Source organism: Lupinus angustifolius, chromosome LG14 (assembly GCF_001865875.1).
Source record: "Lupinus angustifolius cultivar Tanjil chromosome LG14, LupAngTanjil_v1.0, whole genome shotgun sequence".
In the NCBI taxonomy this organism is placed as follows: domain Eukaryota; kingdom Viridiplantae; phylum Streptophyta; class Magnoliopsida; order Fabales; family Fabaceae; genus Lupinus; species Lupinus angustifolius.
In genome coordinates this window covers 8,265,297-8,282,946 of record NC_032022.1, presented here as the reverse complement: position 1 = coordinate 8,282,946, position 17,650 = coordinate 8,265,297, and the positions used below count along the sequence as shown (strand labels likewise).

The window sequence follows — 17,650 nt, the reverse complement described above, 5'->3', positions numbered from 1 at the left end:
TTCATCTTATTTAAAACACAATTTAAGTAAAAATTTAAAAAATTATTTATAATAGAGAAATCTGCGGGTACCCGTTGTACCCAAAAATACCCGCAAATACCCACTCACGGGTACCCGTACGGGTACGGGCGGGTATGGGTATTACTCTTCTATTTTGAAACGGGTAGCGGGTAGCTACACCCGTGCCCGCCCGTGCCGTTGCCATCCCTAACCGTGTAAAAGTTTTATTCATTATTACTGCATTATTTACTTTACCAAAAATGATGTATTAATTAAATCTTGATAATGATATGGCATAAATATTACATTTAATATTTTTTCTTCTTTTTATAATATAATGTATGTTGGAATGTGTTCCATGGACTTCCAAAATTGGTGTGGACAGTCTGACTATTGTGTGTTTCTAAATCTGGATTCAGCCCACAAATTTATTCCTCTCCCCACCATCTCTTCGTACTTGAATTTCAAAATCTACACAGCTTTTTTTAAAAGTTAGGATAATTGTTACTTTACCAGTTCCCACTACTTTTCTAATCCAATTGTACTTTTCTTCTAACTTCTAACTTGTAAAATTAATCATATTCTTATACTTTACTATCACTTTTTCTAGATGTAACCTTAATGAATAACTAAAGTTAAAATAACCTAACGTCGTCACCTGAAAACTGATATTTCAACATAGACATAAAGTATAAACAGTGATAAAGTGCACAGCGTACCACTAAACTTTGCCTTGGTCTGCAAGAAAACATAGATACTCCAACTTGTATATACCAAGTAACCAACCACATACGAAAACCCAAAAGAAGATGAGAACTAAAAAGGAAATGATTACCATAAGTGTTTTAAACCCTTCTTGATAATGATACAACAGTTCTCAGCTATTTAGCTTATTGACCAAGATACAATTATTATATGATATTGGAGTCAAGGAAGTGTCAAATACAAAACAAGATATAGAGATGAAATTAATTTTAAAAATTATAGGACAGGAACATTGTTTTAAAAGAATAAATATTTACATTTTAAAAGTTATCACTAGCCACCTACTATTTAATCAATTACGCCAAATACTACAAAAATATTACTTTCAAAATTTTTTATATATGATACGATAGTAGGGATTGGTAATGAAAAATACATCTATTAATTCGAAGAGGAAGAATAAGAGTTTTTTTTTTCAAGGTTCGATTCTTGTAAGGTCTATATAAAATGTTTTGTTCAAAAAGGCTATATTGTTGTGTTAAATACATATCTATGAATTTAAAAAAAAAACACAGTTTTTATTCTTCACCTTCTAAAAAGTTTATTCGTGCTTGATATGCTTAGGTAGGATTAGACTCTTTTAATGTACATTTTGATTAATGAGCATCAATCTAGACAGTTGAATATGAAGAAGGGAGGAGATCATTATACTCTACCAAGGCATCAGAATTTGATCTAAAATTCATGCACATTATACCCTAACGGCTTGCTTGCTAGTTAATTTTTGGAAGGAAAAAAAAAAGGAAGACTTAATAGTCATTTTACAAGTGTATTTCATGATTCCCAAACATTTCATTTCTCTTTATTATCCTTCAAAAATCAACTCGCAAATAGAGTCTTTTGCTCTTTAGGGCATATAAATTCATACATGAAACTATCCAATAGACCAATCACATCATTAATTAATTAATTAATAGACAACTAATTTAATTAATCACTACAATCAAATCATGAACTCAAGCACTGAGACTTAGTTACTTGGATTAGGATTTAACACAGACTAGGACTGAACTAAAATTCTACACGACGACATAGGCACATGACAATCAATCAATCAGAAACCAGAAATTAGTAATGTGCACCAAGAACAAAGAACAATGCAGGCCAGATCCCAGGTTGAATGAGCAATCTGCACATGCCGGCTCCCCGTTTCGACTCGTGGAGCCTCTTCCACTGATCAACAGTGTTCTCTATGATGATGCAATAAGAAAGACAATTCTCTACTGGGGTTCTTGAAGATCCTAAGATCTTGGTTAGTTACACCAATTTGATTACCAACACTAGACCATAAGTGGAACCTTGATACAGTGGGCATTCATCATACTCACACTTCACATCTTACACAAGAATCAATCAAACTTATATCAAGTAAATATGAAAGCAACTACAGGGAAGACTCCTCTAATGTGCATAAATCTATACCCAACTTTGACATAGATTCATTAATTCAGTGTAAAGGTCTCAAACTCTCAATTACTCATCATATTCAATGATTCATATTAATATGCATTAACCAAAATGTACATTAAAGGATTAGAGGAGACACACAAATTGCAGATATAAATAATACATCAACATTATACCCACCCAAATTTTCAATAATCTAATTTCTATACCCAAATCTCTACACCTCTCCTTACACCTAATACTTTTGGAAAGGAAGGAAAATGAGTTAGGGAATGTAGAGATTTGAGTCTAGAACTGGGACAGGGTAAATGTACCTTTCACATATTATCACTCTGCATGTACCTTTTGCACCAGAGCGCAATAAGAATGAAATCTAAATTTTCTAATTGCCAAAAACTATGAAACTAGGTACTGGTGGACCAATACCAGTCAATGGTGATTCATTTTTGTATATTAGATACAGTACTGCAAATTTGTCGGGCAGAATATATGTTCACTGGAATGATTATATCAAACAGGGAAGGCTACTACCCTTTTTATTTAGTATCAAATTCTTGATAGCGGAAAAAAGGACTGTAGCACATGCCGATCACTATATAGTAGGTTTAAATGCACGTCTACGTACATTTATGGCAGCAAATGGAAGATGTAAACTTGCCAGACCAATATCTCCTCACATTTGGGCATGTGATTCAACAGGCTGAGAAGATGCACCTGCTAAATAGTAGTGTCTAACAGCATTCTCTTGTGTGGCAATATTGTTATTCGTCTGCATGGATGGTTGATAATACTCGGCTCCCGTTCCAACTTGCTGATTACTAGATACCACCCCTTGTATGGCTCCAGGCCTGGGCAACAACAGCAACATTAGATATTTTTCAATGTTAAAGACAAGTTAGCGAATTTTTTTGGCAAAAGCCTTGAGCTTGTAGGCTCGTAGCTAAGTATGCTTGTTCAGAAAAGGATTAAAATAATTTCCACTAACTTTCATGCTTTAAAAAGGATATGGGACAATGCTTTCTCCACTGGAATCTTAAATATCATAAGCTTAAGCCAATAATAAATCATCTCCTAATTGAAGTGAAGAGAATTAATAAACATCCCTAATGCCAAACAAAGGTTTCTGAACTAATTAAAAGGATTTCATCCATAATTTATTAATTAAGGTTCACCCAAGAAAAGTTGAAAATGTACCATTGATACGAATTTGTTGCAGAGCCAACTTCTTGAGGAACGTACGGATAGTATTGTGACTGCATCATGAGATTGGCATGATCCATATTCACTGTGGAGGAATTGAAATCAGGCTGTAGATTTAAGTTGTTCTGATATGGGTATTGAGGATCTGGCAATGATTGGCCATAACTTCTGACCAAATTTATCATGGAGGAATAAGAATCGGGTTGCTGGTTTGGGATATTCTGGTGAGTATAGTGAGGATTCTGCAACGATTGGACATGACTGCTGCCCACATTCACCACTCCGGAATGAAAATCAGATGGTGGGTTTTGGATACTCTGCTGTGGATATTGAGGATCTTGCAGTGGTTGAGTATGACTGTTACCCATAGTCCCCATAGATGAATGAATTTCAGGTTGTGAATGTAGGATATTGTGATGTGCATGTTGAGGATCTTGCCATGACTGAGGGTGACCACTCCCCCTATTGACCACAGAAGAATGAATTTCAGGTTGTGGGTTAACGATATTTTGGTGTGTATAGTGAGGATCAGGCATTGGTTTAGTAAAACTTCTGCCTCTACCAGCTCCATAAGTACCTTCTGAAGTAAGTTGACTTGCTAGGGGATGAAGCTGAACCCGTGAAGCTTGGGATGGCACAAACCGTGCTGAAGCTGAACTTGCCATCGTATTAGCCGCAGGATAGGAATAGCCAGGAGGAGGAGGCTCATCAAGTTCATTTACATATCTATAGTTAAACTGCCATGGCACTTGATTAGGTGACATCCTCGACATTGCATCCTGAGAGAGAGACGGCCTTGATATCTGATGAATAACATTATTTGCTGGTGGAAGTGACAGTAATGAAGGGTCCTTCAAAATAGGATGTCTGGGTACAGTTGACAATGCAGGTAACGGGCGAAACAATGCTAATAGACTTCTTACCTGCAGTATAACAACTTATTCCCACTAACAAAGATTCTCTAGTCATAAGAGTTTCTTTTACGTAAAATGAAAAGACAAAAGGACAGAAATAAGTGTGATTAAAATCATTTTGCCAGAGATCATAATGAAACTTACTTGTGTAATACTGAGTTCAGGAGTAAATTTGTTGGAGTCCTTCTGGTAATTATCTTCAATGGCCTGTTTAAAGCAATTCTCTGGCAATGGTAAACAGTCCTGGTAAATTTTGAAGCTCACCTGAACAAATAATGTTTTAATACATGTTGATTTGGAGGGTTTAGAGTATGGAAAGAGAAAAGGAGACAATAGAAACTGAAAATAATGCCAAATTGATATTAATATGATGTGATGATCATGTTACTCGTGTGATGAATTGATTACAGAAGACAACCCTAATAGTCCTACTTAATATACTAAATCTAGAATTCGAATCCTAACTAAAAATTTAGAATTTTAGTCCTAATTAAATAAGAGGGGAAATCAGAAAATATAGATAGGAAATAAATCATAAGTGACATTCTAAGATACGATAAAGATATTGTGAGAATTATAACACTCCCTCTCAAGCTAAACCTATGAAGCTTTAAGCTTGTTACAAATTATACATTCAAAAAGAATATAACAAAAAAAATGAGTTCCGCAAAAATATTAGCTGGTAAGGCGACACTCAGAAATGCTAGAGACTCTGGAGAGAATTACTGAAAACATAGCTCAGCAAAGACAGTTGGAATGATCATCAGCCTAACAAAATTTATTGGCAAAACAATCAAGCGCAACAAGGCCCGACCTTCTCAAAATCACATTTGGAAGTTTAAACAACAATGTCAGAGACAAAGGCAATCCAATTGAGACAACATAAGTCACCATCCGAATGAAAGTCAACCTGAAGAGAAGTCACCACTGACATGATTAATTCATGGGATAGGAATCACCATCGGAATGATCGTTGGTGGGAAGAGCAACTGGTATGATCCATTAGTTGGAAAAGATGAGCATGACACACCGAAGAAGCACACACTAGATTGGAGCAAGAAAGCCAAACAGTGAAGTTTGAGGTGGCAAACAGAGGAGGTAGAGTTTAGAAATGACTGGAAAAATAGCAGCAAGGCAAATCAATGGTGGAGAGGAGCCCGGAAAGGGGGTGCCACAGTCATGGGTCAGTGAACAATGACCAAAAATAGAAACCACAGTACACTCAAACATGTGGGATGTGTACTAAAAAGAAGTGCACTGACAAGCAACAAACAGATATTGACAGTCATTTGAGGTGGTCTCTTTGAGAATGTGTCAGGTGGACACGTGCAAGGTGAATGGGGGGATGGATGGCTGGAGATGCTGACGAAAAACTTCGACAAGAAAGGCAAAAAACAACGGAGATTGGAAAGAATGTGCCAGAAAGACGTCATGGAAAGAGGGGTTACTCCATAAAAGTCACATTACATACGCATTAAAAAAGGAATTCTTTCTTGGAGACATGATTGGTGCCGCAAACAGATGGTGATGCTGCCGACACCATCTCAATGAGCTAACACTCAAGCCAGACAATGCCATATCTATGGAGTAGTTAGACAAAAAAAATGTTGAGGGGTTTCGAGACAAGACTATTTAGGTTACCATATGAATCAACAATGACTTAAAAGGTCACCTGAGCAGGAAACCTCTGACCAAAAGCTAATGGTTCTATCCTCAGCTGTCCACTTGAGGTGGCCATGTATATGCCATAGAGAAGTTTCACATCAGTGTCAAACAGAAAAAGGTATGCTCCAGGGTGGATCTTCTCTACCACTTCCCTTCTCCCTGCAGGAAGCCCGAAAACTCGGAACCGGTAACACTCTGGTTTTGTCATTCTATTACACATGAAAATAAAGCCATCAAGCTTTTCCTGGTTACTCATGCCCTCTTCTTTTTCTTCCACTACATAAGATAAAAAATTAGCAACAGATACAGGTGATTTGATTATTTAAAATGTTCAATCACTAAACAATGTCCAGTAAACATGAAAGATACACAGACAAGGGGAATAGAAATAAGAAAATGAATGTATAGAGGGTGTATATCCACAATAAATCTGCTGCAGAAGCACACAGTAATTAAACAAAACCAGAACTTTCAAATGTGAAAGAATTGAATAATACCCTTCAGTGTTGTTCACTAAAATTACATTCTTTTCGAGCATAAAACTGTCATAACCAGAAACAGTAATGCATAAATAACTGGATTTTATTTAATTATTTGACTAATTGAAAAAAACTAAAAACATTTGTTACAAAGTACAAACATTTGTTACAAAGTACAAACATTTGTTGTGTCTTGTGTGTCCTCAGCTCCTCGCTATTAGAATAATCGGGCCTAACTCCACCTCAAAGACTAGCTCATGGCGTATAATTGCACAAGCCATCATAAATTGGGTCTTTAACTCATATTCTCAACCAGTGTGACACTTCATTTCTTTAGAACATGCCCAGGTATGACTCACCGGGAGCACGGAACTATGCATGAGTGAACATCATGGCCCAAAATCATGTCTGGCATACATGTTAAAAACTAACTCTCCTAAAAAACATAAGCCGTTGGATGAAAACATAGGATTTGTTTTATACATCTAATACTAACATGATGCAATACATTAAAAATAACAGATGGGTACCTGAATCTCAATATATCAAACACACATTCACATAGAATTGAACACAATCCTAATGCGGTAATGAACCCTAGTGTGAAATTCAAAATCAACAATTCCATCAAAATTTAATTTTTTTATAAACCCAAAAACACAGCTGCAAACTCATCATTCCAGAATGCAATTGCAGTAAATTAACAAAAAAACAAAAAAAATTGTACGTAGAAAATAAAAATGGCACTTTTCAAACAGTAATATAAACACAAAGGACCATTTTGTGTGGAGAATGAAGAAGATGAACAGAATGAAAGGGTTTCATTACATGGAATGGAAATGCCACTGCGAGTAGTAAGGAATTGTATGCTATTTCCTTAGTTCAACAAGAAAGGTAACAGTAGCAATAACCCTCTTTCTCTTTAGGTGATAGTGAGAAAACTTAACTCTTTCTACTTCGTCATTTTATCAGAATCAATTGAAATCGATGAAATTTACATTTACATCTACTTACAGCATCATATTAGTTTGGAAATAATTTTTAAGATTGTAAATAATTTTGAATTTGATAATCGTTTTTTAAAATAATGTCCAAATAAATTTAATTTTTTTAGTTAATATTTGCTCAGAGAACAACCACGTGCAACAACAAAAGATGACGTGATTATTTTTAGGGAACGGAGTATATCTTCTCCTGTCAATGAAATCATGACATGTGTCATGTTTCATCATTTTCTATAAAAATATTTTTAAAAATAAATAAAATAGCACACATGTCACATTTTTACTAGCTAGAGGAGATAAGTTATCTCCTGATACGAGAAGATACATTATTCTCTTATTTTTATTACAATTTTCTCTCCCTCAGCTAGAATCTGTATGTTTTTTAGGAAACTTATTCTCTTTTTTTCGAATATTGTGAAAACTGTATTGTATTCACTGGTTTAACCAAAAAAAATCAGTAAATCGGATACACGACGATTATATTAGTCAATTTTCGTTTAAATTATATCACTTATTTTGGCTAGTTTTCATTTAAAATTAATTGTTTTATGAAAGTAATTTAATTTTGAGTAAATTATACTGAAACCTTTTGAGTTTTAGTGAAATTACACAGATCAGCTCTCACTTTTATACACCTACACAAACCTCCCATATTTTTTAACTTTCATTACATTGACCACCCTTGTATAAGAAATAAGTGTAATTTTTTAAACAAAAAATGTATAAATGCAATTAAGTTAAAGAAAACATGATATATTGTGTAGACAAGTCTAAATAATATACAAATCAATGTATCTTTATTATTTTTTGTTACAAAATGCATCAACAATTCTAAAGAAATATTGTTTAAATCGCTATTATAATATAGTGTAACGAACCAAAAATAATAAAGAAATATTGACTCATATATTATTTGGACGTGTCTCCACAATATATGATGTTTTGTTTAACTTAATTGCGTTTATCACATTTTTTGTTTAAAATATTAAACTTATTTCTTATGCAATGGTGGTCAATGTAACGAAAGTTTAAAAATATGGGAGGTTTGTGTAGGTGTAGAAAAGTAAGGGGTGGTTTGTATAATTTCACTAAAACTCAAGGAGTGTGAGTGTAATTTACTATTTAATTTTAATTTTTATCAACGTTGACTCATCATATTGAAAATGATTTATTCATTGAGAGATAAATGTATACTATGACACACTGTCATCATCATCAATCATTCATGTTTAATCATATTAATTCTTCAAAAATAATACAAATAAATGATATATAATATATTGATATAAATTTTTTCATTGACAATGCATATATATTATACTCTTATTTATGAAACAAACTTTAAAGTTCAATGTATACAAATTTAGACTAATTCTGATATTAATTATGGATGGAGTATAATAATTTTATATCATTCATCATATTCAATGCTATAGTTTGATGCATATCAAGCTAGTTTGATGGACATCAAGAAGGAGGAGTCCAACCCATTTATTTATGAAGGGGACTTCTTTAATGTGCAGCACATTAGAATCTAATAATCTAATATGCATGTATGTAGAATCTCATATTCAATGGTATATAGTAATTAACCTTGACCTACATTAGAGGGGTCACACCCTTTATTCTGGGTATTTCTTTTCTAAAATACCCAAAATAAACAATCAGTGAAATGTGAAATATCCTTGATAAACAGCAGCAACATTCTCCACCAAAATTGTCCTAATAATTTTCCAAAAACTATATTCCAAACAAATTCCTCCAGTGTACCAAAATTAAGTACAAAAAACATACTCCCCTCTTAGCCATTGCAACCCACAAAATTCCACAAACCATAAAGTTAATATCCTCTCTTCAAAAATCAAAAGTAAAATATAAAATCAGCATTTTGCCCCCACAAAAATGGAGACAGAATTCATGAGCATGGGTGGCTAGATAGTCATTGGGAAAATGTTATTCTAATAAACCTTGTGTAGTCCAATGTTGAGATCAGAAGATATGGAAATGAGAAGAGGAACAGATTCAAGCCACACTGCTTTGAAGACGCGTTTTTGATGAGCTCTTATAGATTGAGAAGGCCTATGAGCATTATATCTAACATCAAAGATGTGAATCACAGGATCAGCTGAACCAGATGTTATGTAAAGTCCATCAGGAGACCAAGCTTGATTTATCAGAGCTGATTGAGAGTCACTGCTTTGTTGTTTCCACCCAAAAACATGAAGTTCCGTCTGCCGCAGCCGGATATCGAATAATCGAAGCTGCTTTTCATGAGTCCTGAAAGAAAGGAAAGTAGATAAAATAAGTTTATAACAGCAACAAAAGCTTTTCCCAGAAGGTGGGGAGAGCCAGCATTCCAACCCAAAATATGAAATAAAAAGGAGTTCTCAGATATTAAATAGAATCGATGAAGAACAGATGCTCATCCTCGCATTGAATCGTGAAAGGGTTTATCATTCTTCAGATTGAAAAGTCTGACATATACACCAGCTGAACTATGACCCAGTGACCTCATTCTTTTATGCTACTTTAGAATGCATAAGACAGACCTCCCCAAATGTCACAGCATATAAAATAGTAGTTCATCTTTATATTTGTCAAGAATATTTCATGCCAAAAACCAAGTCCATAGTCCAATTACAAAATAAACCACTAACTATTTTGTCACTATGCTGTTGTAAGGATAACAGTAATTCCATGTTTTTAAAAAAGGTAGCATTTTGACCTATTAAAATAGTCATATAGAAGCACAAGATAGACTCGTTTTTTGTTTAGACAACACTTTTTGTGTAAAAGCACAACATAGAAACGAAATCACAATCCTTCTTGTTCCCACTCCCTAAAGTTCACTTACAACATAATCAAATCTGAATAGTTATAGTTATATCGCACATTAGAAAATAAATGGCACAGTGCAAGAAATTTCATCAGGTGTCTAACCTTTTGGACCAAATCTTAAACTACTGTTTTCAAATGAACATACTTATTTTTCTCTAAGGCCGAACATTCAAAACAGACAACAACTTGAAATTTTAGACATGCTATACAGTAAAGCTTGTGGAAACTACAGAACTAACAGTAAACAAAGTTGATTCCAATGGAGATGTGACTTACCCTGTTTGAACCATAAATAGATTGAAGTCACGAGGATTAGGCAGGACACTCATGCATTTACTATCTATCTGATGCTTGAAATCTGCCCTTCCTACATGAACATCAAACCCAAAAATTCTCTTGTCCGCACCAGCAGACAATACAATCTGCTTCTGCTGCATGCCAGCAACTCCCATAACAGCAGAAGAATGAAGATTCCTGTGCAACGGTTTTGACTTCCATTTATTATCACCATCCTGTTCACTCCAAAGTACAACAGCATGGTCACTTCCCCCAGTTACAAAACATGTATCTTCCCAGGGCATAAAATCAATGCCATTGATAAGACCCTTAACATGTGGCTTATCCTCTAAGAACTTCACACGTTCTCCCTGTCAATGACATGAATATTTTGCATATATTAATAGCGATAATAATAAAAAACAAAATTATGGCAAGATATCTGTATTACGATTCTCACCCCTTGTCCTCTATTCAGATTTGTAACTGATACTTGGGAGTCTCCACCATCAGCACTATATACTGAAAATATGCTGTTTCCTTCGGGATGCCAAGCTATAGCCTCTGGCCATTTCCTCTGCGGGGACATACAATCAGTAGCGCTAAGAAGAGAGGCTCCTGATCTGCAAGATAAAAGATGAAAAGAGAAAAATGTGAATTACATAACATGGGTAGGTTAACTTCAAAACATATTAGAAGTTCAGTTATAATAGTTTCTACGTCTAAACTTCATATACACCGAGGAAGAAACTGTCACATATTAGAAGTTCAGATTCACAGTTTAAAATGGGAAGAAAGAAACATGTTAGATAGCAGAAGAGTATGACACTTGTGAAACATTTTGAAGTTTAATTCCTTACACTTCTCTACTCCAAGACTTCCTATTCATGGAGCAGAAGACTAATTGAGATAATGGAGCAGGGTACCCAATAAACAGCTTGACACGGCTAACTAAAATACCTTCTTTTCTGTAAAATTACTTTCTTCAAATTAACATTCTGAATATAAACAATGCATGACCATCTCGACATAACAGCAGACCTATGCACTCCATGAGGAGACCGAAAAATAGAGGAAAGCCAACTTACTGTCTTCTGACTCCCTAACCATGTTGAGTCGTATGAAATCATGTCCTAACCATGTTTGGTATCGTGAAAATGGAATGCAAAAACTAAGAGGGACATTGCTTGGATACATGGTCGTGTTGCTTGTGTGTCCGTACCGAGCAGTCTCAGATATGGACACGACATGTCAACAACCTCCCATCCATGTCCGCACATGATAGCATTAGATATTTTACAATTTTATTAGATGCACAAGGTTCAATGGCTCGCAAGTTCCTTAATGACATCCATACTTTAAGTTCATTTACACAGCTCTATCTCATATAGTATTTAATACTTTGCTGGGATTAGTCAACCAACATGTAAGACTTCGGAAAGAAAGTATAAAATAAGGGGTAAAAGAAAAACATGGAGTTCACTAAAATATTTATAAAAGAATAGAGATAAAGATAAATTAGGGCTTACCCCTTAGCTTGAACTTGCCACATGTTAACCATTGAATCTAAAGCACTGCAAGCATGCCCAAAAAGTAGCAAGAATCAGACTCGGAAGCATATATCAATCTTTTATTCAGAAACATATGATACGTAAGAGAGAAATTCAAATTGAGGATTACAAAGAATGACACAAGTTACTCTATCATTAGTCAGATATCTGACTAGGGACAAAAGAGCTCCTAGACCACAAATTTGTGTGTAGGTAAGACATGAATCACCCTGTGTAAAATGATATTAAAGAAAATTTTCTTGGAATGATAAAATAGTGTTTCACAAGATTTTATATGGGAAAATGCACTTTACCCCCTGATGTTTGGATGATGTATAGTCCCTGATGTTTAAACACATATCCTTGATGTTTCTAAATTGTCTAAGTTAACCCATCTGTTTATTTTCCTGTTAAATTCTAGAAAAAGTGACCACGTGCCACACATGTGAGTAGGTTATTTCCCAATTGTCCTTTTTGCCTCTGATCTTTCCCACTCTCTTTCTCCTTTACTTTGAAGCCCAATCTCTGTTCATCACCATCAGACACAGAATCTCTAAATCCCCTAATGCATCACCATTGATGACAGAATCCCCATTATCCCCATTTGCGATCAAAACAGTACTTGCAGCTCTGGTCACCAAAGCTCACTGGTGCGCATCATCGGTGCGTGTTGCCAGTGTCACTACATTTACATAGTAGGCTGTATATCCGCCACACAGGGAACCATGCAGTATATGCCTTTTGTGAATAAAAAATAGAACCTAAGCTACTATGCAGAAATGACCAATCATAACACAACTTCAATAAACAATTAAATAATAAAGCAAGAATAGGACCACAGAGCATGCCCAATAAAAAATAGCAATAATACGAACATGACTTATCAGTGGAAAGTCAATACAAAGGACTACACAGACCGTACTTCGAATAACCCAACACCAACGCTATCACATTAGAGGAATCATATGCACCTTTCACAAGTTCAGAGTTTGTGCCAGAAAATCACACATGTGTTATGTTGAATTTGAGTTAGTTTCCAAGAGTCAAACAAAGTCGTGATTTTGGGATTTAGAGATCCTCTGTCGATAATTAACAATGGGGATTTCGTTTTTTATGGTCATGAACAGGGTGGGACTTGGAGACTCTATTTGATGGTGAAGAACAGGGATCTGGGCTTGAAAGTAAATGAGATAGTGCGAAGAGATCAGGGGCAAAAGGGAAATTTTGGAAATAACCTATTCACGTGTGTGGCACATGGTCACTTCCATTTGAAGTTAACAGGAAAATAAATGGATGGGTTAACTTACACAATTTAGAAACATCAAGGATCCATGTACACGTTTTTAAACATCGGGGATAAGTTGCACATCAGTAAATCACCTAAACAACGGGGGTAAAGTGCATTTTTCCATCGCAAAATATTACTTCTACATATCACTTAGTTTTGTTGAATGGATTTTTCAAAAAAAGTAACAATAAATGAATAAGCAAAAAGAAACATAAATTCAAGTTTCATAAATGATAGTAATACTCCAGAAGCCTTGCTGTGGTAGTCAAGCATATTTGCTATCATATTCAAACATTAAAACACAAGTTTAAAGATCAAAAGGCACAACATAAAATCTCAGAGCCCAACCAATTCACTAATCACTATTATTTTTCGCCTAGTCACTGATCCATGAGATTGCAATTTAACTTTTTTTGGTAGCAATTGATCACACTTGGTCCTATACCAGCTGTGCCCAAAAGTTGGGAGATGAGAAGATATAAGTGAAACAAAGAATTAGAAAACGAGGACAGTTTTAATAGTGATTAAGGAGTCAACTTTCAACAAATTATTGAAAGGAAAGTTATTTAGAAATGAAATGACTCTATTACCTGGTCACAAAAAGCTGATCATTCACAGGACACAAAGCAAGACTCCGCAATTTCCTCTTGTGCTGACTTGAGATGTGGTTGCTTGTTTGACAGTTCACCAAGCTTGCTGAAGAACTCTGACGTAATAAAGGAATTAATTCCTTGTGTTCTTTCTGGACTGCAAAACAAATAGAAAACTCATAAAGCTTAATTACAACCGGAAGCATTCTTGAAATGAAGAGAACGTCAATAACAGACACAAAAGCACATAGCTGTAGATATGGTCCATGGACTAAAAAAATCTGCATTCAAGCAATAATGAATGCCGTCCTACAAATAAATGCCTTACCAAATTTTCTTTTTGTCCCTTTGTCTTTGTTTTCATTGTTTTGTTGCTGAGAGGAAAGTCTCTGAGAGTTGCTGCCAGATTTTACGGTAGAAGTTTCAGCACCAGAACTTGTCGATGGTTTTGCAGAAGACTTCGCCCATGGTGAAGGTTTTGAAATTTTCGGAGGCAAGTCAGGAATACGAAGTTCTGGTTTAGATTGATGCTGGTTTTTTGAAGAACCTTCATTTCTATCCATGGGACTGGTTGATCTACGCTCTGCCTTCACAGTTTTAGTTCCATCCTCTAAACGACTCCTAGATGATGATGCATTTGTTTGACTTCGGAGGCGAGCCAATTTGGACTCAGAATCTTGCAACCTTTTCTCGGCCTCCGCAAGCTGCAAATCATACACAAACATATGATTAGCTAATAATTCCCTATGTAAAATTTCAAAAAACATAGCATTAGTTAAGTGTTCGACAATACAAAAAACATTAAAAAATCACTTATAATATTCACACACTTGTTTTGTTGTTGTTTTCTAAATAAGTTTATCTGAAAGGGACAAAATAACTGAAATTCAGTAAAAGCTTGTTCCTTTTTGCCAAACAAATGGCCCATCAAGATATACAATTTATAGCTTGAAATAAAGCTAGCAACCATTTTTTGTATAATAAGGGTATCCCTGACCCTATGAGTAAGAAACTAATCTCTTTCGGACGGTGTGATTGCCCCTCCCAACAAGTGTATCTCGCAGGAATCGAACTTTTGACCTTTTGGTCTATTTGGGATCTAGTAGGACTTTATACCACTAGACCAACGCATTGTTGGTGCTAGCAACAATTTCTATGAATAACAAAATTGATCAATTCCCAACTAGGTTCCAACGAATATTACAGTTTAGAAAAGAACCAAACGAATTTGAAAAAAAACCAATAAGCAATGCACTAACTCATATTAAGCACTGTTAAAAGAGATAACAAATTGATAATATAATAATCATAGTGATATTCATAGTTAAAACGAACTGAAATTAATTTTCTGTTAGGTTTAAGAAAAAGGAACAAAGTTGAATAACAAAACGACGTAGTTTTATTGATTTGAAAGAAGAAACCTGAGATTGATAATAAAGGAGACGTTGACGGAAGTTTTTAACTTCGCGAGTACGGTGTTCGATCAATGCTACCAATGCCTCTTCTTGTTCTTCCCTGTCGTTGTTGCTGCTTCCGTTGACGCCGTTATCATCGCCGTTATGCTCCATTCGGTTCTGTTAGGGTAGTATTAGTTATGTCGTTGTTGGTTGAGAAGGAACAGTGTTTCTGTGGCGTTCTCAAAAAACCTCGTTTGGTTGTTGGAGCAAGACACTGACGCTGGTTATATGTTTGTTGTAAGAGAGAGAAGAGAGGGTTCTCTCAACTTCAATTGAAAAATATATATTTGAGTATTTCTATCAGGTTTATATACATGTATATGTAGGATGATGGAAAAGACTTACAATTTTATTAGATTGCTGTTAGTTATTATTGATTGACTTCTTGATAAGGGATAATATAAATAAAAGTAAATATTCATTTTCTTTTTGTGAGTGGTATTAGGAGTATAAGTGGTTCCAGTTTAAACTGTAAAATAGATGAAACTGAATAGAACCACATTTTGTGGTTCGGTTCCACGGTTCATTTAGCTTTTTTTTATTTGGAATCATTTAAGTTCAGTTTGATTCACGGTTTTGGATATTTTGGAACCAAACTTAACCACATATTAAAAAATAATTTTTTTAATATTTGGATGGTTAGGATTTAAGGTTGGAAGATAAAATATGATCAAGAATTTAATATTGTTAATACATATAGCTATAAATAAGAGGCAAATAGAAAAAGTATATTAATAAACAAACCTAAATATTTGTTATCTCTAATATCCTTTGAGAAGATAAAAAGAAAACTAAAAAAACTAGTGTACATTATGTCACTATCCAAGGATAAAATTAATTAAATAAAGAAATTAAACATCTAAAAGAAAATAAATAAAGAACTTGAGGACATTAATGTGGACTAATAAGTGTTAACGTTGGACTAAAGAATTGGTACCAAGTTTATTATTCTTAAATTTTGTTGGATATTATCGAAGATTTTGTGACTAAAATTTAAGTTTTTAGTATATTGAGTTGTTTAATTATTATTGTTTTATTAGAAAAAGTATTGAATTAATATTGAATATTTTATTATTGATGTGTTTAGTATTCATTTATTTGACTTTATACTTTACAAATTTTGTTCAATTATTTCTTAAACGATTTTTGTAAATAAGTTGAAAAACCACAAAACCGCAACAATTCAGTTCCTAAATAAAAATTTTGGTTAGTCGAATAGAACTAAACTATATCTTTGTGTTTGGTTTGGTCACTAAATTGCGTTAAAAATCGATAAAAACTTCTATACCCTAATTTGCCTTAGTGCCTTCATCCATTAGGATATGTTAAGCAACCTAATAGGAACATGTAGACATATAACCTTTTTAATAATTTCTACGTTGTAAATTTGAAAATTGTGAATCATATTTTCACAATTGAAAAAATTTGACATATAAGTGCAAAACTAAGTTGCCCTTTGTACTCTTCTTCTTTATATGGGCAAGCAAAATTAGTGGCTATTCATTCACCATCATCTTCATCGACCTGTGTTCAAACCACCTATGTGTGTGTTGTTGTTCTACCTATGAACCACTCTCCTAACTCATGACCTTTATTTTCTCCACCAAAACATTATTCTCCTATATTGTGGTAGCAATGTTCCTAACCATGATGATTGTGACCCATTTAGATGAGGGATAGATGCACTTCTCTTGCATTATTTTATTCTCTAACCATGTCTTTTTTGTTGCTCACATTATGTCTCACAAAATGCTCTAACTATTAGAGTATACGTACATTTATATTGATGTATTTATCGTGGAAATACTTATAGATTATATCGTTGAATATGTTAATTTAGTATCCATTAATTCTAATTTAATGTTGGAGTTAATGTGGCTTGGATTCCTTTGTATTTGAGTATAAAATCTATACTCTGACGTAAAAATTTATACATATACGTTTTATCATCCATCGTTCATTTGAATTACTTTTTCGAAAAGTCAACAATAATTAAATATCAATAGTCGATAATACAATAATAATATATAAAATTCATATATCAATACATATATCTTTTTTTCAAACTTTGTACTTTGTCTTAGTTGGTTTTGTTATATTCTACCACATGCGCTATTCATTAGCTTTTTATTATCATAGTTCAATCTTCTTTTGATGAATTTTCATCTTGTATGCTACCATAGAAACCACATTGGTTGGGTTGTTCCAGGACTGTAA

At 34.2% G+C, this 17,650-nt stretch overlaps 2 protein-coding genes across 5 annotated transcripts; both read right to left on the bottom strand.

Annotated features, from left to right (window-relative positions):
- On the bottom strand, positions 2,477–7,424 carry LOC109326643. 4 transcript variants are annotated; one of them, XM_019559361.1, is made up of 6 exons: positions 7,259–7,424; positions 5,959–6,235; positions 4,431–4,550; positions 3,893–4,295; positions 3,367–3,838; positions 2,477–3,020 (listed from the first exon to the last, which is right to left on the bottom strand). In XM_019559361.1, exons 2-6 carry the CDS (start codon positions 6,205–6,207, stop codon positions 2,846–2,848), a joined length of 1,419 nt encoding a protein of 472 aa, XP_019414906.1. In that variant the 5' UTR covers positions 6,208–6,235; positions 7,259–7,424; the 3' UTR covers positions 2,477–2,845. The 4 variants fall into 4 exon arrangements, with proteins under 4 accessions (XP_019414906.1, XP_019414903.1, XP_019414905.1 ...); XM_019559358.1 differs by having other exon boundaries at positions 3,367–4,295; XM_019559360.1 differs by having other exon boundaries at positions 3,367–4,295; positions 5,959–6,227; positions 7,259–7,410.
- Positions 9,035–15,708, bottom strand: LOC109326642. The gene is made up of 8 exons (XM_019559357.1): positions 15,618–15,708; positions 15,398–15,552; positions 14,305–14,680; positions 13,977–14,133; positions 12,078–12,122; positions 11,009–11,171; positions 10,549–10,919; positions 9,035–9,711 (listed from the first exon to the last, which is right to left on the bottom strand). Exons 2-8 carry the CDS (start codon positions 15,542–15,544, stop codon positions 9,393–9,395), a joined length of 1,578 nt encoding a protein of 525 aa, XP_019414902.1. The 5' UTR covers positions 15,545–15,552; positions 15,618–15,708; the 3' UTR covers positions 9,035–9,392.

Coding starts and splice junctions, on each gene's coding strand:
- LOC109326643 (XM_019559358.1), bottom strand. CDS start 6,207: ATGAGTAACCAGGAAAAGCTTGATGGCTTTATTTTCATGTGTAATAGA. Junction 4,551..5,958: donor GTCAGAGGTTTCCTGCTCAG/GTGACCTTTTAA, acceptor TTATTTGTTCAG/GTGAGCTTCAAAATTTACCA. Junction 3,021..3,366: donor GCAACAAATTCGTATCAATG/GTACATTTTCAA, acceptor GTTGTTGCCCAG/GCCTGGAGCCATACAAGGGG.
- LOC109326642 (XM_019559357.1), bottom strand. CDS start 15,544: ATGGAGCATAACGGCGATGATAACGGCGTCAACGGAAGCAGCAACAAC. Junction 14,681..15,397: donor TCCTTTATTATCAATCTCAG/GTTTCTTCTTTC, acceptor TATGATTTGCAG/CTTGCGGAGGCCGAGAAAAG. Junction 12,123..13,976: donor GATCAGCTTTTTGTGACCAG/GTAATAGAGTCA, acceptor GCATGCTTGCAG/TGCTTTAGATTCAATGGTTA.